The 20,034-nt window shown below is 42.7% G+C and overlaps 1 protein-coding gene across 3 annotated transcripts in view; it reads right to left on the bottom strand.

Annotated features, from left to right (window-relative positions):
* Window positions 1–20,034, bottom strand: part of mat2b (methionine adenosyltransferase II, beta) — a 50,182-nt gene that overhangs the window by 11,942 nt on the left and 18,206 nt on the right. For all 3 annotated transcript variants that reach the window (XM_043703157.1, XM_043703158.1, XM_043703155.1), the window contains exons 2-6: window positions 14,354–14,548; window positions 9,728–9,842; window positions 8,509–8,661; window positions 5,859–6,052; window positions 4,265–4,378 (exon numbers count right to left, since the gene is read on the bottom strand). In XM_043703157.1, the coding sequence (XP_043559092.1) occupies window positions 4,265–4,378; window positions 5,859–6,052; window positions 8,509–8,661; window positions 9,728–9,842; window positions 14,354–14,548 (771 nt within the window). The remainder of the gene's footprint in view (window positions 1–4,264; window positions 4,379–5,858; window positions 6,053–8,508; window positions 8,662–9,727; window positions 9,843–14,353; window positions 14,549–20,034) is intronic.

Below are 20,034 nucleotides of genomic sequence, written 5' to 3'. Positions count from 1 at the left end.
ACTCAGCACCGCCTTCCTAACCTGCAATCTTCTTCCTGACCTCTCCGTCCCCACCCCACTCTGACCTATCACCCTCACCTTGACCTCTTTCCACCTATCGCATTTCCGACGCCCCTCCCCCAAGTCCCTCCCCCCTACCTTTTATCTTAGCCTGCTGGACAAACTTTCCTCATTCCTGAAGAAGGGCTTATGCCCGAAACGTCGATTCTCCTGTTCCCTGACCTGCTGCGCTTTTCCAGCAACACATTTTCAGCTCTGATCTCCAGCATCTGCAGACCTCACTTTCTCCTCTTAGACAGATATGTGCCAAATGCTGGCAAATGGGACTGGATTAATTTAGGATATTTGGTTGGCATGCAAGAGTGGGACCCAAGGGTCTGTTGTCGTGCTGTACATCTCTATGACTCTATGACAGACCACATCCAGGGGCAAAAGTATCAGTAGCAACAGGATACAGATTGGTGGTAATTAGTAACAAAAAGCCACAAGAGAAATGACCATTTTTCAAAAGAAAGCCCAGGGAGCTGTTGCTATGATGGGTAATAAATTGCCTGGAAGAGTGGTATCAGCAAGTTCGACATAGAGATAAATACAAAGTTTGTGATAGAGATAAATGGGGAAGGGAAAAATTGCAAGAGCAATGGAACTAATTAGATAACTTTTGTGAACCACGATGGACTGCTTTTAGAATGTAAATATAAAAGGTAACATCGCCATAGACCAACTGGACCACAGAGCTGCTCTCCCACTACAGAGAGGTGACTGAAGGTAGTTTAACCTGAGGGTCACCATGCCTCAGCCAGTGCAGGCTCTGACTCGCAAACCAGCTGTCCAGCCAACTGAGATAGCTAACCCCCATTTTGCAGGATGGTATCAAAATGACAAGGAGAGAGGGAGGATATTAAACAGCCACTTTCAGGTGTGAACATTGAGACAGTCAAATCCCACAGCACAATAATGCAAACTCAGCAGCTATGATCTAACATCAGTAAACACTCAATAGTATTTATGAACCACTCTGGAATATTAAAGAGAATTAGATAAAAGGTGGTTTTTAAATGCATCAGGTCATGAGGGAAATTCCTCCTCAGTTACCAGGCATGTCCTCCACCTGACTTCCTCCTCAGTGACAATTTGGCAAATCAGAGATTTTGCTGTTGAAATCAGCAGAGTTTGCAGTATAGTGTGTGGTTCCTAGAGGTGTAAAACATAACCATGCATCTCATGTTCAGAAGAGTGATGACCTCAGTACTTCCTATTGACAGACTCAGAACCAGATGGTGTTAACATTTAACACACTCCTAACCGTTGTTGATTAAACTTGATCAGCAACTGTGTGAACTTTCTGCTCCGGGAGCAAACATGAACACTTTAAAATTTCTTTTTACAACAACCCGCTTGGACATGTTATGACACACCTCCAGGCCCGGTTGGAATTGAACCTGGACCTTCTGGCCCAGAGCTGGGGAATAACACCAGTGTACCACAAGACCCATATCAGTATTTTAAGGCTGGAGCTAAAAAAGATTTGGAAACTGGAGACTTAATTCCTGCAGACTTCACCTGTCCAGCTGTCTGAAAAATGCACACCAATTATAAACATGCAATTCTGTAGGGATTGGAAGACTGGTGTCAACTGACATAATCTGTTCCAAAACAATGACAGCAGAGGAGCCAGGAGCAAGAATGAATAGCTGCTAACAGTTGGACAGTAAATGCATTAAGAGTTCAGGGATGCATTCTTATCCTGCAGTTCAATTGCACTAAATCCACAAAAAATAGAGATGGGAAATTTCTGGAGTGATATCTAGCCAAGTAAAGTTCTACTTAATTTCTAAATATTCTCATAGAACTAGCTAAAAAGGGGAGGGGGGGTTGAGGGAGAGACTGGTATTGACAGTTGATGAAGCCACCACTTATGGCTGAAAAAACAACTTGTGTAAAGCAAACAGTTGGCAGAATACAAAGATGAGGAAAAATAATCAGATATCAACTTGTTCAAGACCACACATGGTGCATCCAGACCATCATCCCTAAATCTTCTCACTCCCACACGTCACTCACAGCCATTGTAACCCATTCAGTTCATGTACCTGCACCTAACGAAATTATCCACTGCAGCTCTGTATGCAAGCCTACATTGCTTCCAGTTCAGATTTTAAAGTAATCGCCCCTTATTTTATTTACATGCGTTCAGGACTGTCAATCAAATGAAGAAGTGGCAATAACGACAGGCAGCAGCCGCATCAGGAAGTGAGCTGTTGTCATGTGTGTGAAGATAAAAAGCACAATATCGACATTGGGACACACTACCAACCGAAACAACTTTCAAAATCCTGTTCGACCTAGCTGTAACCTCTCCCCACCCCTGCTCCAATTTTCTCTCCTGTTGGTTTGAAAATGTCATGTTACATTATTGCATAGCTACAAAGTTGGGATGCATGACCTCACCCATTCTTCACCTGCGAACCTATACTTACAGGACTGCCAATCTATCAAGGGGAACATCACAGGCAAGCCCCAGTATGCACATCCCACGTCAGTCTCAAGCTAGGATTTCGGATTGTCCCGAACACATGAGGTAGTAAACATCAATCTAGACACTACTTTAAGCAAGTTGGGAGGAAATCAATTTTTCAAATTCATTTTCATTGCACTTCTGCGTTTGCTAGCTACAAGCATGTATTTTGGAGTTGGGGCACTCCTTGGCCGACAACCATGCAGACATCTAAGGCCAAGCAGGGAAAGAGGGACAGGTGATTCAGATAGTGGAAATAAACAGTATATGGCCTCCTTAGCCTTCCAACATAAAACCTTGTACTGTATCTACAGAATGGTCTAAGTGAGGACAGCATGTCCCCTCCACTAAAGGATTGTTTTTAAGATTAGATTCCTTACAGTGTGGAAACAGACCCTTCAGCCCAACTAGTCCACACCAACCCTCCGAAGAGTAACCCATCCAGACCCATTCCCCATATTTACCACTGACTAATGCACCTAACACTATGGGCAATTTAGCATGGCCGATTCATCTAACCTACCCATATTTGGACTGTGGGAGGAAACCGGAGCATACGGAGGAAACCCACACAGACACAGGGAGAATGTGCAAACTCCACACAGACAGTCGCCCAAGGCTGGAATCGAACCCAGATCCCTGCCACCCTAACTGGAACAGTTGGCTTTTTGCTGCAATCCAATTGCTTGATGGTCACTTTAACTATTTTTAATTCCAGGTGACTCTTCTTTTAAAATTGCATTCTCAGAGCAACAGCACTGCTGGCAAGGATCTCATTAACGTCCCATCTCAAGCTGCCCTGGAGAAGGCAGTTTGAGCCACCTTCTTGAACCACTGCAGTCCACGCAATGAAGATCGTTCTCACAATGTCATTAGGGAGGGAAATGACCCAATGACAATGAAAGTATGTTGATAGAATGGCACTGGGATTTGACCTCACATTCAGTGGATCACTTATCCAGTTACATTACTACAGCTCTCCCATACCTATCCTGTAAGCTACTGGATGACCAAAATTATTATTTTGTTTTAGTCAAATTGGACAAAGCCCGAAGTGTGCGTAATCAATGAAAGTGACAGATGGTTAAGTGGGCTGCAGCAGGGTGGTGTCTCATTCCTGCCAGAGATTCACTGGTCCATTTGTCACTATTTTGGAAACTCTGCAATAACACTGTCACCTTGGTTACTCAATAAGGATGGTGGTCAAACAAACTTTGGTCACAGACACTGATAAACCAGAAAAGATTTCCCTGCAACGTCTATTCACACACCAGAGCTATAGGACTTTAACAACAAACAGAAAATGCTGTAAAACAACAGTCGGTCAACTAGTACCCGTACAGAGGAAAAGTTAGATAATCATTTATTAGGCAGTAGCTGCATTTTTTAAAAAAATGTCAATGATCTATTTGAAATGCTACTTGCTGTCCATACAAGTACGTATCCCAACAGAGATCCCTGGATCATAATCTCTGCTGTCATCCCTTACACTCACACAGGGACATGGACCTTTCAAAATTTCACCCATCCTCTCGTTCCAGTGGAGATTGAGCTCTGGGGAGGGTGCTTTTGGGGACGGTTGTGGAATACGTGTGTTGGGTGGTCAGACCTGAGACCATTCCTCACTGGTAACCAAGCAGGACTATACAGGGAGAGTTGCCAGTGCAGTGTACAGATTAAGCATTAAGCTCCACAGCGACAGTACAAGTGAAGGGTAAAGGACCGGGCAGAAACTTCGGTACTTACTGGCCGCAAGTGGTTACTAGGGAGATTGAAAACATCTGCCATTGTACATGCCATCTCATACTTAGTCATTCGCTCGTTCCCAGACCAGTGGAAAACTCCGTGGATCGCTGGGTCCTATTGAGAGTCAGAAAACAGAAAAAGAAATTGTGAAGATGATGCATGTTAAAAACAAATCAAGAAAAATTCAAACCATTTGAAACAGCTTCATTGAAGATAATAATTCAGTAAAATCAATTTATATTAAGTTGCATTAAGGATGGTGCTGTAAAAGAGATACAAAGAGATGGTCAACTCTTCTGTTAAGAGTGATCCCAGTCTGTGGGGGGATTGGGGGGTGGGATGAGCACACGAACACAGTCACATCGCAATAATGTTGCTGAACTAATAGCCCACAGACATGGTCAAATCCCACCACAGCAGCTGGCAATTTTAAATCCCTTAATATAATCTGGAATTAAAAACTACTGTCATTAATGGAACCGCAAAAGAACTGGGCTGCCACAAATTGTGAGCTTAGTAACATCCTTCTGGATAGGAAATCGACTATCTTCATCTACTCCAGCCCTCAAAAAAATGTGGTCAACTCTCAAGTGTCCACACATTTTTGTTTTAGATTCATTAAAGGATCAGGATTCCCTCTAGGAAGGGTCAGTGTCATACAGCACAGAAACAGACCCTTCGGTCCAACCAATCCATGCGAAACACAATCTCAAGCTAAAGTACTTCCATCTGCCTGTTCCTGGCCCATACCCCTCCAAACTTTTCCTATTCAAGTAGTCATGATTTGGAGATGCCGGTGTTGGACTGGGGTGTACAAAGTTAAAAATCACACATCAGATTATAGTCCAACAGGTTTAATTGGAATAGTGCGCTTCCAATTAAACCTATTGGACTATAACCTGGTGTTGTGTGATTTTTAACCCTATTCAAGTACTTATCTAAATGTCTTTTAAACGTTGTAATTTTTCCCACATCCACCACTTCCTCAGGAAGTTCATTCCACATAGCAACCATCCTGTGTAAAACATTTGCCCCTTGCATCTTTTTCAAATCTCCCTCCTCTCACCTTAAATACATATCCCTAGTCTTGAAATCCCTTGCCCTCGGAAAAAGACACATACCATTAACCCTATCTATACTCATGATTTTATAAACCTCTATAAGGTAGCCTCTCAATCTCCTATGAAACAAGTCCCAGCCTTTCCATATATGTTTTTATGCATCAAATTGTCCACTAGCAAGAATATTCAACTGGACAGGATGAACTATCGATACCAGATCAGTGGCCCATGTGTTCAATATTTAGTCTGGTTATCAGCTTTTACACACACCTAACATGGTCCAACCTAAAACCCAAACAATTTATATTATTCCCACAAATTAGGAATATGTATTCATTCAACACCTTCACATTCCCGCTTCACCTCCAATTACTTTCTTTTGAATTGCAGACAATTACGGAAACCAATGATCAGCAAGATACCCCAAAGAGCAAACAAGCTGGATTATAATTCATTGAAGTATATTCAAGTGCTTTAAGCAGGACAACAGATGTATTTTGTTGCTACAACAGGGCAGTGCCGATTATACCTACCTGTATTCCGCGCTCTGACAACTGCCTGCACACTCTGGCCACATCTGCAACGTGTGTGGGATATTGCTGCTGCCAGTGGTCTATGCAGGCAACTGTGCTGTGACACTGGACTTTTCCAAACAGGGAAGTGGCTGAACTTTCCTCCAGCTTCTCTACATTGCCATAAAGAAGTGGAACACGGAGCACTGCAGCACCTGAAATCCAGAGAAAAGAGACAGTCAATGTCTCTCTGCATTTTAAATGGCATGAATGCTGGTAAGGCACCCTCCTCCAACCAACTCTGTTCAGAGTGGGGAATTAGTCTCTTACAGCTGCACCACTGACATACAGTGAACCCCATTCCACAGCCTCTGCCCACGATATGCAGTGAGCAAGCACCCTGTGCATCTCACATGCCCCAAATCATACAGAAACAGCGAGCATGCCCCCACAGCATACAGGGAGACAGTAAGCATGACCCCCATATCATGGACACAAGTGAACACTTCACTGTCCCATTAAGAAAGACTGACAGTGAACATGTACCTTACTTCATTGAAATAGTGAACTAAGAGATGTAAAGAGGTGTAATAAAGGTCAACACAAAGCCGGAATAACTTACAGCTATCTATACCTCAACTTTTATCATTTATCACAGCGCTTTCGATCAGAGAGAGGACCTCTGCCCATGCTTTGAAAGTCATTGATTTAGTCCCATGTTCTTATTGACTCTCATTCCCTGTTGGAATCAGAGACAAAGGATATAAAAAATACAAGAATACAGTGAAGAAAATCAGGTGGCTTTCGAAGGAGTGGAGAGTGCGAAGGAAAAGTAAGGGTGTAACAACTGAAGGATGCTCTCTGCTTTAAAAGGATGAGGAAGTAGAAGTGACAGGAATAAGTATTTTGAGCAGATGATGTAATGGAAACCTGTGATGTACAACTGATGGTGCTGACATGTCTAGAGAACACTGATCAAATGATCTTCACAGTCCAAGCCAAGAAACTGCCAGGAGTCTGTTAAATAAAACCCTGCCGAGTTGAGATACAGGTTTCTCTGGATTGTAGTCTTAGTGACAGACAGTTGCAGGAAACAGGTCATAACTTTGGTTTGCTGGAAGCTGACATCATTTTCACAGCCATATATAGTTAAATGGATTTTTTTTAAATTCCTTCTTTAACTATAAATTTATTATATCAAATGGATCTTTAAAGATATTTCTTCTTTGATACAATAAGTTTATATTTATTGTTAAAGAAAATCTGCAGCCTTGTGTGAAGGTGAGAGAGTATGGTGACAAATTGCCACATTAACTAACGGAGTAAAAAAATAAACAAACATGCCCTCTATCAAACCAGATTTCACAGTGGGCTCTAACTTGCCCAGTAGTACCATCAGCTGGGAGCATAACAGTATATCCTTCTTTAAATCTAAAAATCAAAATTGTACGTGGTATTCCAGTTATGGTCTCACCAAAGCTTTGTAAGGAAAACTTTCTCGCTCCTCTACTCCAGCCTACTAGCTGTAACCAATACACCATCTGCTTCCCTAATTGCTTGATGTACCCACTTGCTAACTTTGTGCTCCTGTGCAAGTACACCCAAGTCTCACTGAACATCAATCTCAACAAGTTTCATTTTTTTAAGAAGCATTCTGCTTTTCTGTTCCTAATACCAAATACATCATACTTCCCCACAATATTCCATCAGTCACCCTGTGGCCCACTCGTTCAACTTGTCCATTCACCTTTGCAACCGGTGTCCTCTTCACAGCTCACATGCCAATCTAGCTTTGCATTGTTAGGAAATTATAGAATCATAGAATCCTTACAGTGTGGAAGCAGGCCATTCAGCCCATCAAGTCCAGACTAGCCCTCTAAGAGAATCCCACCCAGACACACCCCTCTACCCAATTCCCATAGCTAATTCACCTAGCCTGCACATCGCTGGATACAATGAGCAATTTAAATTACCAATTCACCTAACCTGCATCACTTTGGACTGTCAGAGGAAACCCACACAGACACGGGGATAATGCGCAAACTCCACACAGGACAGTTGCCCGAGGCTAGAATCAAACCCGAGTCACTGGAGCCGAGAGGTAGCAGTGCTAACCACTGAGAATTCAGTACCTCTAATTTATTAATATGGATTGTAAATAGCTGAATCCCCGACATTGATCCCTGTAGCAACTCAAAGGTTTGACACAAGGTTGACCCACGAAGCCACTGGGACTGAACAAAGGTCCATGCGTGTTAAGAATGTTAGCGAGACAGGTCTCGGGCTAAGTACTGAACAGCATGCAGGGACACTGGTGGAGAGACAGCACAAAGGAAATGGATGACCGAAGTGTTTTAGATGATAGTTTATAGTGTGAAAGAGATGCAGGTTTCAGAATGGCTTCACCCAGATTGGGCACTGCACAGGGGAGCAATTTTGGAAACAGTTAGTATAATTGGGCACAAAAGACAACCTAAGACATACCTAGAGAAAGAATAAGAGTGAGAGACATGCCGAGAAGGTATTTGTTGAGCGTATACGCTACTGAAAATGGAACATACTTACTGGCCTTACATTCCTTCCAACTGGACTACTCCTGCATTCCAGTTAACACCAATCTTACAATCAGAGAGTCACAAACACATCAAAGGGAGTCAGACTTCTGGCTCACCTGGATGATTTTGCAAAACTACTCTCTCCCCTTCGAGCTTGGTTTTCCCATACAGGTTGAGAGGATTTGGAGTATCATTTTCCCGATAAGGAGGATGCGATCCATCGAAGACGTAATTTGTGCTCACATAGATCAGGAAGGCTCCAATTTCAGCTGCAAAGTAGGAAGGAGACAATACTTTTAAAAAGAAATTCAAGAAGTTTTAAAACAAGTTAAATAATACTCACTTTACTTTAATGCAATTCTTCTTGGGCTGGAGTAGTCAACACTTCTCCCATTTCCTCATTCATTCCTCTCCTGAAGACAGTCCTGTTGGGGTACAGCTTCCCCAGCACGGCCCTGCATCTTTTATTGAGAATTGTTCATTTTTTGGGTGCATGTGTTGCTGGGAAGGGAGGCAATCACTGCCCGTTCATTCACAGCTACTCTGCAAAACTGGTGTTGCAATTAAGCAACTGGCTTGGCCACTTCAATGAGCAGTTAAGAGTCACAGATTGACCAAAGTGGGGAGGGAGAGCAGAGTGGTGAGTTCAAGCGCCATCACAGCAGTTTCAGAACCACAGCTCATTTAAAAAAAAACAAATAAAAAGCTAGCCTCAGTAGAAGTGACAACATGGCTGTCAGATCATCACAAAAAGCTGGCTGCTTAACCTACACAGATGTGGCCCCTATCTGAATGTAGGTTTGCTCACTGAGCTGGAAGGTTCACTTCTAGACGTTTCGTCACCCTACTAGGTAACATCTTCAGTGGGCCTCCAGGTGAAGCAGTGTTGATAATTCCTGCTTTCTATTTATATGTCACTGAAGATGTTACCTACTGGGGTGACGAAACATTTGGAATGAACCTTCCAGCTCAGTGAGCAAACCTACATCCAGAACCTCAACCTGCGCTCCAAATCTTATCAAGACTCACGAGGCCCCTATCTGAATTCAGCCTAACGTGGATGTGAATGACTTTCAACTATCCCTCTAAGTGGCCCTAGCAATGCAGTAGCACATGTGCTGCCAGTAGTCCAAGGATAGCAGTTCACCACTACCTAGTCAGGGTAATTTCAAATGGACAATAAATGCCAACCCAAAGTCCAGTACCCAAGAGTGAATCTAAAACTTAGTTGAGGACTCCAATCCTGGTTGCATGATGGTCCTGCAGACGTTACTTTATGAATTAATCATTGATGATTATGTTTTAAACATGTAAACTCACAAAGAGTTTTAATACCTGACTCCTTGGCTATGCATCCTGAGGTGGTTACATTCAACTGTCTGGTATATTCAGGCTGATTCTCTGCAACATCAGGTCTCCGCTCTGCGGCACAGTGTATAACAGCATGGGGCTGGAACAGGATTAACACAAAACCAGCAATCAGTTTCAACCAATTTCCAGCAGCATTCATGATGCCATATCTACAGATTGTAGCAGCACAGCTTTATGTCATTCTTCAGGGAAGGAAGGGAAAGGAACTCTCGACTAAAGCAGGTGATCCAGCAGTTTGGGACAAAGAGGGGAGAATAATTTGCGACAGAATGGGAAATGCAGAAGGCTGGCTCAGCATAAGTTGACAAGATGGGAGATAAATCAAAAAGGTTCATCTGTATCACCTGATACGACGTATAAATCTAACAGACACAAAACCGGTCTTCTTCCTTCAGGGCATAACTTGTTGTGTTCTCCTGAGGTGAGGAATAACTGAAGCACTCCCCCACTGCAGGCAGTGTCAGCAAGCATTCCCTCGGGAGGTAGAATGTGGGGCAAGAAGCAGGGTAATGCTCCCTTCACAATGTTCCATCAAAATTCCAATGACAGGTACAGAGCAACACGGAAAATACACACCGATGAATTTGCCCCAAATGTGTCCAAATCGCCCAGGAAAATGCACTTACTGAGGCAAGAACAGAGAAATGTCATCCCAAAGAGTACAATAGAAGGAAATGATGGGGGAGCTTCTCCTCCAATCACAGGCTGGATCTCTCTACCTTGTTTGCTCCGTACCTGTGATTGGACGAACAGCTAAGAGCCAGCAGCGAGGGAGGCAGTGGGGAAGCCTTTTACTGAGGTCTAGGTTAGGGTTGAGGAGTCAATAAAGAGCAGTTTCTTGTAAAGTGCGAAAACCTGGTCAGTGTTTTGTTATCAGACTGGAAATTGGGACTATTGAGTAATCTGATTAAATCTTTAACTGATATGCAAACCATGGGAACAGGGGAGCTCATCAAGCAACACAATTCCCCAATTGAATTGTGGCAGATATCAATGTGGAGTATCCAGTTTAAGGCTACATAGGTTCAGGAACAGCAATCTGTAAAAAGAAAATCTGTTAAAAAAAACATAGTAGATCATGCTGTAGTGAACTCTGCCAATTGGATCTCCAGCTAGAATTAAATTTACCAACCTGCCGTGAATAAGGCGGAGACTGCTGGTTAAAATGTTTCAGTTTCATCCACAGATGATGGAAACTAATTAGCTGGGACCTCATCAATCTGCAGTCGGTGTTTTTAGGGTGCAGGCTTTCCACGTGTAGAGGTGTGCCCCAGTTATTTTGTTCACCAATTTAGATTCTGCTGGCTCCAGGAAATTAATGCCAGCACATTGTGGCTCCAGGTTTAATAGAAAATGAATTTGATATTAATTAATTTTCCATTAATTTGTGTGATAATTTGACAATATGAGCGAATTATTTCTAATTCTAATTGTGAAAGAGTCTAAATATCCCATATGTCAATGCAATTACAGAAGGAGACAGCAGCATCTAGCAAATTAGAAACCAGAAATTAACCCCTGGGAAAGGAAAAAAAAATTAACTGCTGATACTGAGGAAAGCTCATTTCATACTCTCCAGCTAAACACTCCCATGGCAGGTGTAATCCCCAGGGTTAGATAGAGAGTAAAGCTTCTCCATAAATTCCATCAAACAAAAGAATTACAGATATTGAAATCGGAAACAAAAAACAGAAATTACTGGAGAAACTCAACAGGTCTGGGAGTATCTGTGGTCAGAAAGGAGAATCAACATTGCAGATCCGGTGATGAAGGTCACTGATAAAGGATTGCCTTCTCCAGTACATCAAACATTACATGATTTACATTCCACGAGTAATCCATAAGATCACTGATTAAACATGCATCGGTAAGTCAAAATTAAAACATGAAGTAAATACACAAATCATAAAATTGTAAATCCTGGAGTACTAGGAAGGAGAAATGATACTTGACAAGGTTACTGTAAATCAGTAAATCAAATCTAATCTAACATTTGCCCAGATCTTCCAATTACTGTCAGGAAAGATTCAGCTGACAGTAAACCTATTAAAATGTATCCACTTACCTGTCAGTGACTTTTACAGCTAGATTTCAGAAAGTGATGGATCTCAGATACCTCCATCAAATGAAACCAATTTGGACTTTGTACAGATCAGCACATCTATCCTTTTAAAATATTTAAAGTAGGTTTGGCAGCTTTAAAGTAGGAGAGGGAGCAGGGTAGGGGGAGTCATGGGACGGGACAGCAATGTGAATTTAATCTGTTGAATATTACCTAACTATGAACTCAGAATCCCTACAGTGTGGAAACGGACCCTACCGACCCTCTGAAGAGTAATCCATCCAGACCCATTCCCCCTATCCTATATTTACCCCTGACTAATACACCTAACCTACACATCCCTGAACACTATGGGCAATTTAGCATGGCCAATTCACCTAGCCTGTACCGCTTTGGACTGCGGGAGGAAACCAGAGCCCCCAGAGGAAGCCTACGCAGATGCAGGGAGAATGTGCAAACTCCACACAGACAGGTTGGAATCAAACCCGGGTTCCTGGTGCTGTGAGGCAGCAGTGCTAACCACTGAGCCACTGTGCCACCCAGGCAAGACAAGAACTCTCCGAATACTCTGACTCAGACCTGGGGATTTATTGGAAGGTTGTAGATACCAAGTAATTGGCAAAAGATTTAAACTTCCCAGTCAGTTATCATTTCAGAGTGGTGCCAACACACCTTTCAAGGTACGCCTGGTCTCCAACAATACAGAGGCTGGAATATCGGGGTCTAGGTGTACCAAATGTCTCATGTCTAGCAAGGATACCTATAAATTATTAGAAACATAGGAACAAGAGAAAGCCATTTAGTCCCTCTGGTCTGTTCCACACCATTCAAGGAGACCATATCTGCATGATCTTATGACAAGTACCTTTGCCATATTCCACAATATCTTAGTTCAACAAAAATTTATCAGTTTCATATTTAACGCTTGCATTCAATCGAACAACTCAGTTTGCAGAAAGAGTTCTAAGATTATAATTTCTGTGCTAGTGCTACTCTAACCCAGACTTCTGAAATCTCCAGCTCTATTGTTTCAGCCATGACCCCTATCCCTAGTATATTCAACCAGAGGAAACAGTTTCTCTCTATCTATTCAAATTGCTCCTCTCAATATCTTGTAAACTTCAATCAAGTCACCTCTTAATCTTGTAAATTTTAAATGCAACAGTAATTTACATAAATCTCTCCTGACAAATGAACCCTGTGAGAGCGGGATGCTGGAATCATTGCTGTAAATTTATGCTGTACTCCCTCCCAGACATATCCAGAGGTATAGAACCTAGAACTGAAAGGAGTACTCAAGAATCTGGATGGGATTGGAACAGGTGAGGATGGAGGTGGCAATAATGGGATTGAATAAAATTATAAAAACCCGGTATTCATTCTCCATGTTATTTGGACAGAGAAAGTTACATGATGACTTGGCAAAAATATTTCATGTTGTTAAAAGGTGGGACAAAGTAGATGGAAACATCCTATTATCAGTGTTTGGGGGTCAAGAATGAGGTCTCCAAAATTGACACATTTGGGACAAGACCAGCAAAACATGTTTTACACCAAGGGGTGGGGAACATTCTACTGGGGTTGGTGACAGCTAGATAAACAAAGAACATTTCAGATTGAATGAAACAAGGAGTCACACACAATTAGGATGTTGTTTGAGGAAGGAGAGATAACACCAGCTGGGCTAATTTCTACATAATAAGGGATCAGTAGGTAGCACTTTCACATGCCTCTTTAATCAGAGCACTGTCCGTTAAAACCCACTCAGACACTTCAACATAATAGAAATTCCAGACTTGGCATACATTTACAGTACTCCACTCTCAGATTTGCTGTTTTGTGTTTGAAACAACATGGCAGGGGTTGGGTCCACCTTCTCAGCTGCACATACAAGATCCCATGGTGTTATGCAAACAGCAGCAGGCAAAATTTATTCATTAAAATAACCCTTACACAAATGATCTCAGCATCATTTTGTAGATGGTCATGGGATTCTTGGTACAAAAGTGACCACTGTACTTCCTAAATTATGGAAGTTACTATACTTTAATGGCTACATAGTAATCTGGAAGGTCTTAATAGGCTCAATAGAAGCTCACATTCTTTAATTCCATGCAGTTCCTCTCGCCGACCTATCTATGGCAACTTCACGATCCCTGTTACTTGCTAGTTCCCAACTGAAGACCCAATCATTAACCAATGTTTCTGCTAGCATGAGGAGATTTTTGAATATTATGTGAAGACAACGTGGGCCTTTCTTGTGATGTCTACACAGCCAAATAAGTCAACCAATAGTCAGTGCAATTTTAAACTCAGACATGAAGAGTAATACAATATCCAAGAAACTAAGATTAATCAACACTGTATATGGCAAGTTCCTCAATAATGGGATCAAGCCAATACAGCAAGCGCCAGGAAGAATAATCCCAACCAGCAGCCCTGTTCCAGTGAGAACGGATGCCCAAAGCTCGTTCATAACTATTTCACAAGGAAACGAAATCTCCGCAGAACATGCTCACATTCAATACCTTAAAATCCTGAATAATTTGTCGCACTGCCCCTGGATCCATTAAGTTCACTTTTTCAAATTTAGGTCGTGCTCTCTTGTAACCACAGCCCACTGTGTCCCAGTCATTTTCCAGAAACTCCTTATATACAGCACGGCCAAGCAGTCCTGTTGCCCCGGTGATCAGGGCACGTCGGTCCGGCACAGACGTTTCCACCTGCAACAAAAGATGCAACAAACCACTCAATACCTAGCCATACTCTCTTTGGTAGCATCACTGCCTTTAAACACACCCACCCATTCCAGGTATTAACCCAGTAACCCTCTAAACTGCTCGCAATGCATTTTCATCGTTCTGTAAATAAAGAGACGGATACAGTACATAGTACTCCAGACGTGGTCTCACCAGGACCCTACATGGTTGAAGTATAGTCTCCCTACTTTAGTATTCAATTTCCTTACAATGAATGTTAATATTGTATTAACTTTTCTAATTACTTGCTGTAACTGCATTCTGTCTTTCTGGGATTTATGCACTAGGATATCCTGATTCCTCTACATCTCATAGACGAGTAATCTCGCTTCACTTAGATAAAATGTTTCATTATGTTCTTCCCTCCAAAGTGCATAGTTTCATATTTTCTCACATTATACTCCATTTGCCAGATCTCTGCCAACTCACTTAACCTACCTATATCCCTTTACAAGCTCATCACCTCTTCACAACTTAATTTTCCACCTACTGTACCGCTGTCTCAACAGAATTAGCAATTTTACCTTCATTCAAGTCATTTATGTAATCTATAAAAAGGTGAGGTCTCGGTACTGATGCCAGTGGTAGATTGCACACTGCATTTTGCCAAGCAGAAGACAGCCCATTGATATTGACTGTGTTTCCTGCATTCTCTTTGATTCATTTGTTTAATGTTGGTTTTGAATGCAAATACCAGATTCGATTCAGGAGGATAGTGTTCGGGCATATGGTCAATATTCAACCTTCAATCAGATTATTAAAACAAATGGAGGAGAAAATGAGGTCTGCAGATGCTGGAGATCAGAGCTGAAAATGTGTTGCTGGAACAGCGCAGCAGGTCAGTCAGCATCCAGGGAACAGGAGAATCGACGTTTCGGGCATAAGCCCTTCTTCAGGAAGAAGGGCTTATGCCCGAAACGTCGATTCTCCTGTTCCCTGGATGCTGCCTGACCTGCTGCGCTGTTCCAGCAACACATTTTCAGCTATTAAAACAGATGATCTGTTATTTACTCCATTGCTGAGAATTATCAGATTGTGCATTATTCACTGACCAGACTGTGTACATTTGCTTCTTTTTTGATTTACATGGCACTTCTAACACAGCACAACATATCTTTTCTTCATGAGCAGAATTGAAGATAAGGTAAAGTCACCATAGTCTTATCAGATTAAAATCTGGAATGACTGGTGGTGGCTTAACCTGAGGTTCACCAGGGCTCATGTTCAAAAGAGAATCCTTCATGGTAACCCCAGCTAGTGCACTGTGAACTCACACTGTTGGCATCACTCTGCATCACAAACCAGCCATCCAGCCAGTGGAGCTAAATTTCCAATACAATGTGCAACCTCATGGCCTGGTGTATCCCTGACTCTACTGTTATCAATAAGGCAGAGGGTCAACACTGGTTCTCTGAAGCATTCAGGAGGCCATGCCAGAAGCAGCACCAGCACGAATAACGAAAACATGAAGGAGAAAATTACCACAAATGCTGGAATCTGTACTGAAAACAAAACATGCTGGGTATCACAGGAGGTCAGGCAGCATCCATGGAGAGAAAGCAAGCTAATGTTTGGAATCTAGATGACTTTTCATCTAGCATTTTTTGTTTTCATTGATGACAAATTAGACATGAACCTGATGCTGTCAAACAGCAAAAGCAGCAGGTGATAGAGTTAAGCAATTCCACAACCTACCTGATCAGATGTCAGTTCTGCACTCCTTTAGATGTAACAGCACTCAACTCAAAAGTCAATGAGATCAGTCAACCTGATAATTCTCAACTCCACTTTCCTGCCTTTTCCCATGATGCTGAATGATCAAAAATCTCTCACCATTGAATAAATCCAACAACCCAGCCTCAACAATCCTCTACATTAAAAAGAGTAGAAATTACTCATCTCTGTCTTAAACGAGTGACTCTCTACTCGGAGATCACGCCCTCTGATCCTACATTCTTCCACAAGGGAAACAATCTTTCCCACATGTGCAGTCATGAATGGTGGTGGACAATTAAACAATTCACTGGAGGAGGTGATTCTACAAATATTCCAATGGGAATCAGAGGAAAGTTTCTACGTTGCTCAGTGTCATACTGGGTGTAAAGGACGATGGTTGTGGTTGTTGGAGGTCAGTCATTTCAACTCCAGATCACCTCCGCAGGAGTTTCTCTGGGTAGCGCCCTCAGCTCAACCATCTTCATTTGCTTCACCAAGCTTTCCTCCATCATAAGGTCAGAAGTTGGGGTGTTCACTGATGCACAATATTCAGCACCATTTGTGATTCTTCAGATACTGAAGCAGTCCATTTTCAAAAGCAACAAGGCCTGAACAATATCCATGTGTGGGCTGACCAACGTTAAGTAAGCTTCACACCACACAAATGAAGATGCAACGAACACTTCCAAGAAGAGAGAATCTAACCATCACCCCGTGGCAATCAAAGGCATTACTATCACCAAATCCCTGAATATCAACATCCTGAAGGTTACCATTGATCGTAAACTGAACTGTTGCGAGCCATATAAATAATGTGGCTTTAAGAGCAAGTCAGAAGTTAGGCAGCCTGCCGAGAGTACTTCACCTCCTGACACCCCAAAGCCTGTTCGCCATCAGCAGTGTAATTGAATAGTCTCCACTTGCCTGGATAAATGCAGTTCCAACACATTCAAAAAGCTCAGCACCATCTAAGACAAAACAGCTCACTTGATTGCTTTTCAGTGGTGTGCCATTCACTCCCCATACCCCTGCCCCCCTTAATCCCACCAACATTCAGCAGTAGCACTGTGTACCATCTACAAGAGGCACTGCAGAAATTCACCGAGGCAACACCTTCCAAATCTATGATCACAACCATCTAGAAGGACAATGGCAGCAAATACATCAGAACATCACCACTGGCAAGTTTCTCTCCAAGTCACTCACCACAATGACTTGAAAATGTATTCAGTGTCTGCTGAGTCAAAATCCAGGTATTCCTTCCCCTATGGCATTGAGGGCCGACTTACATATGCATTGGTTTAACAAGGAAGCTCACCACCACCACCACATTCTCAAGGACAACTATGGACGGGAAACTAATGCTGGCACAGCCAACAACCTCTACTTCCCATGACTCCGTGCTGTACATCTCTATGACTCTATAAATATGAATTAGAAAAAAAAGTCTGACAGTCTGACTCATAGCTGGTGATTCAGGCTAAAGGATGGGTCATTTTGGTCTGAGCCGAATGGAGATTTCTTGTCCAAGCCGCAGAAAATGGGGGAGATACTGAATGACTATTTTGCATCAGTATTTACTGTGGAAAAAGATATGGAAGATATAGACTTTAGGGAAATAACATCTTGCAAGATGCCCAGATTACAGAGGAGGAAGTGCTGGATGTCTTGAAACGAGTAACGGTGGATAAATCCCCAGGACCTGATCAGGTGTACCCTAGAACTATGTGGGATGCTAGAGAAGTGATAGCTGGGCCTCTTGCTGAGAGATTTGTATCATCGATAGTCACAGGTGAGGTGCCGGAAAACTGGACGTTGGCAAACGTGGTGCCACTGTTTAAGAAGGGCGGTAAGGACAAGCCAGAGAACTATAGACCGGTGAGCCAGACCTCGGTGGTGTGCAAGTTGTTGGAGGGAATCCTGAGGGATAGGATGTACATGTATTCGGAAAGGCAAGGACTGATTAGGGATAGTCAACATGGCTTTGTGCGTGGGAAATCATGCCTCACAAACTTGATTGAGTTTTATAAAGAAGTAACAAAGAGGATTGATGAGGGCAGAGCAGTAGATGTGATCTATACGGACTTCAGTAAGGCATTTGACAAGGTTCCCCATGGGAGACTGATTAGCAAGGTTAGATCTCATGGAATACAGGGAGAACTAGCCATTTGGATACAGAACTGGCTCAAAGGAAGAAGACAGAGGGTGGTGGTGGAAGGTTGTTTTTCAGACTGGAGTCCTGTGACCAGTGGAGTACCACAAGGATCGGTGCTGGGATCCCTACTTTTTGTCATTTACATAAATGATTTGGATGTGAGCATAAAAGGTACAGTTAGTAAGTTTGCAGGTGACACCAAAATTGGAGGTGTAGTGGACAGCGAAGAGGGTTACCTCAGATTACAACAGGATCTGGACCAGATGGGCCAATGGGCTGAGAAGTGGCAGATGGAGTTTAAATCAGATAAATGTGAGGTGCTGCATTTTGGGAAAGCAAATCTTAGCAGGCCTTATACACTTCATGGTAAGGTCCTAGGGAGTGTTGCTGAACAAAGAGACCTTGGAGTGCAGGTTCATAGCTCCTTGAAAGTGGAGTCACAGGTAGATAGGATAGTGAAGAAGGCTTTTGGTATGCTTTCTTTTACTGGTCAGAAATTGAGTACAGGAGTTGGGAGGTCATGTTGCGGCTGTACAGGACATTGGTTAGGCCACTGGTGGAATATTGCAGGCAATTCTGGTCTCCTTCCTATCGGAAAGATGTTGTGAAACGTGAAAGGGTTCAGAAAAGATTTACAAGGATGTTGCCAGGGTTGGAGGATTTGAGCTATTGGGAGAGGCTGAACAGGCTGGGGCTGTTTTCCCTGGAGCGTCGGAGGCTGAGGGGTGACTTTATAGAGGTTTACAAAATTATGAGAGGCATGGATAGGGTAAATAAGCAAAGTCTTTTCCCTGGGGTAGGGCATAGGTTTAGGGTGAGAGGGGAAAGATAAAGAAGAGACCCAAGGGGCAACGTTTTCACGCAGAGGGTGGTACATGTGTGGAATGAGCTGCCAGACAAATTGGTAAAGGCTGGTGCAATTGCAACTCTTAAGAGGCATTTGGAAGGGTATATGAATAGGAAGTGTTTGGAGGGATATGGGCCGGGTGCTGGCAGGTGGGACTAGATTGGGTTGGGATATCTGGTCGGCATGGACGGGTTGGACCAAAATGTCTGTTTCCATGCTGTACATCTCTATGACTCCTAGAGAACATAGGACATTACAGCGCAGTACAGGCCCTAAGGCCCTCGATGTTGTGCCGACCAGTCATACCAATCTGAAGCCCATCTAACCTACACTATTCCATGTACGTCCATATGCTTGTCCAATGTTGACTTAAATGCACTTAAAGTTGGCAAATCAACTACTGTTGCAGGCAAAGCATTCCATACCCTTACTACACTCCGAGTAAAGAAACTACCTCTGACATCTGTCCTATATCTATCACCCCTCAATTTAAAGCTATGCTCTGTGCTCGCTGTCACCATACTTGGAAAAAGGCTCTCCCTGTCCACCCTATCTAACCCTCTGGTTATCTTGATTATCAAATATGTCTCTATAGAAAGTTATGTAACTTTGGAATTCTCCACTCCAAACTGCTATGGATGGATTCTCAGACATAGAGTATGTTCAAGTCTGAGATCAACATACTTTTGAGCTTTGAAGCAATCAAAGGTATCAAGACAATGAAGTGGCAAT

Source organism: Chiloscyllium plagiosum, chromosome 14, assembly GCF_004010195.1.
Source record: "Chiloscyllium plagiosum isolate BGI_BamShark_2017 chromosome 14, ASM401019v2, whole genome shotgun sequence".
In the NCBI taxonomy this organism is placed as follows: Eukaryota; Metazoa; Chordata; class Chondrichthyes; order Orectolobiformes; family Hemiscylliidae; genus Chiloscyllium; species Chiloscyllium plagiosum.
This window is presented reverse-complemented; position numbering and strand designations above follow the sequence as displayed.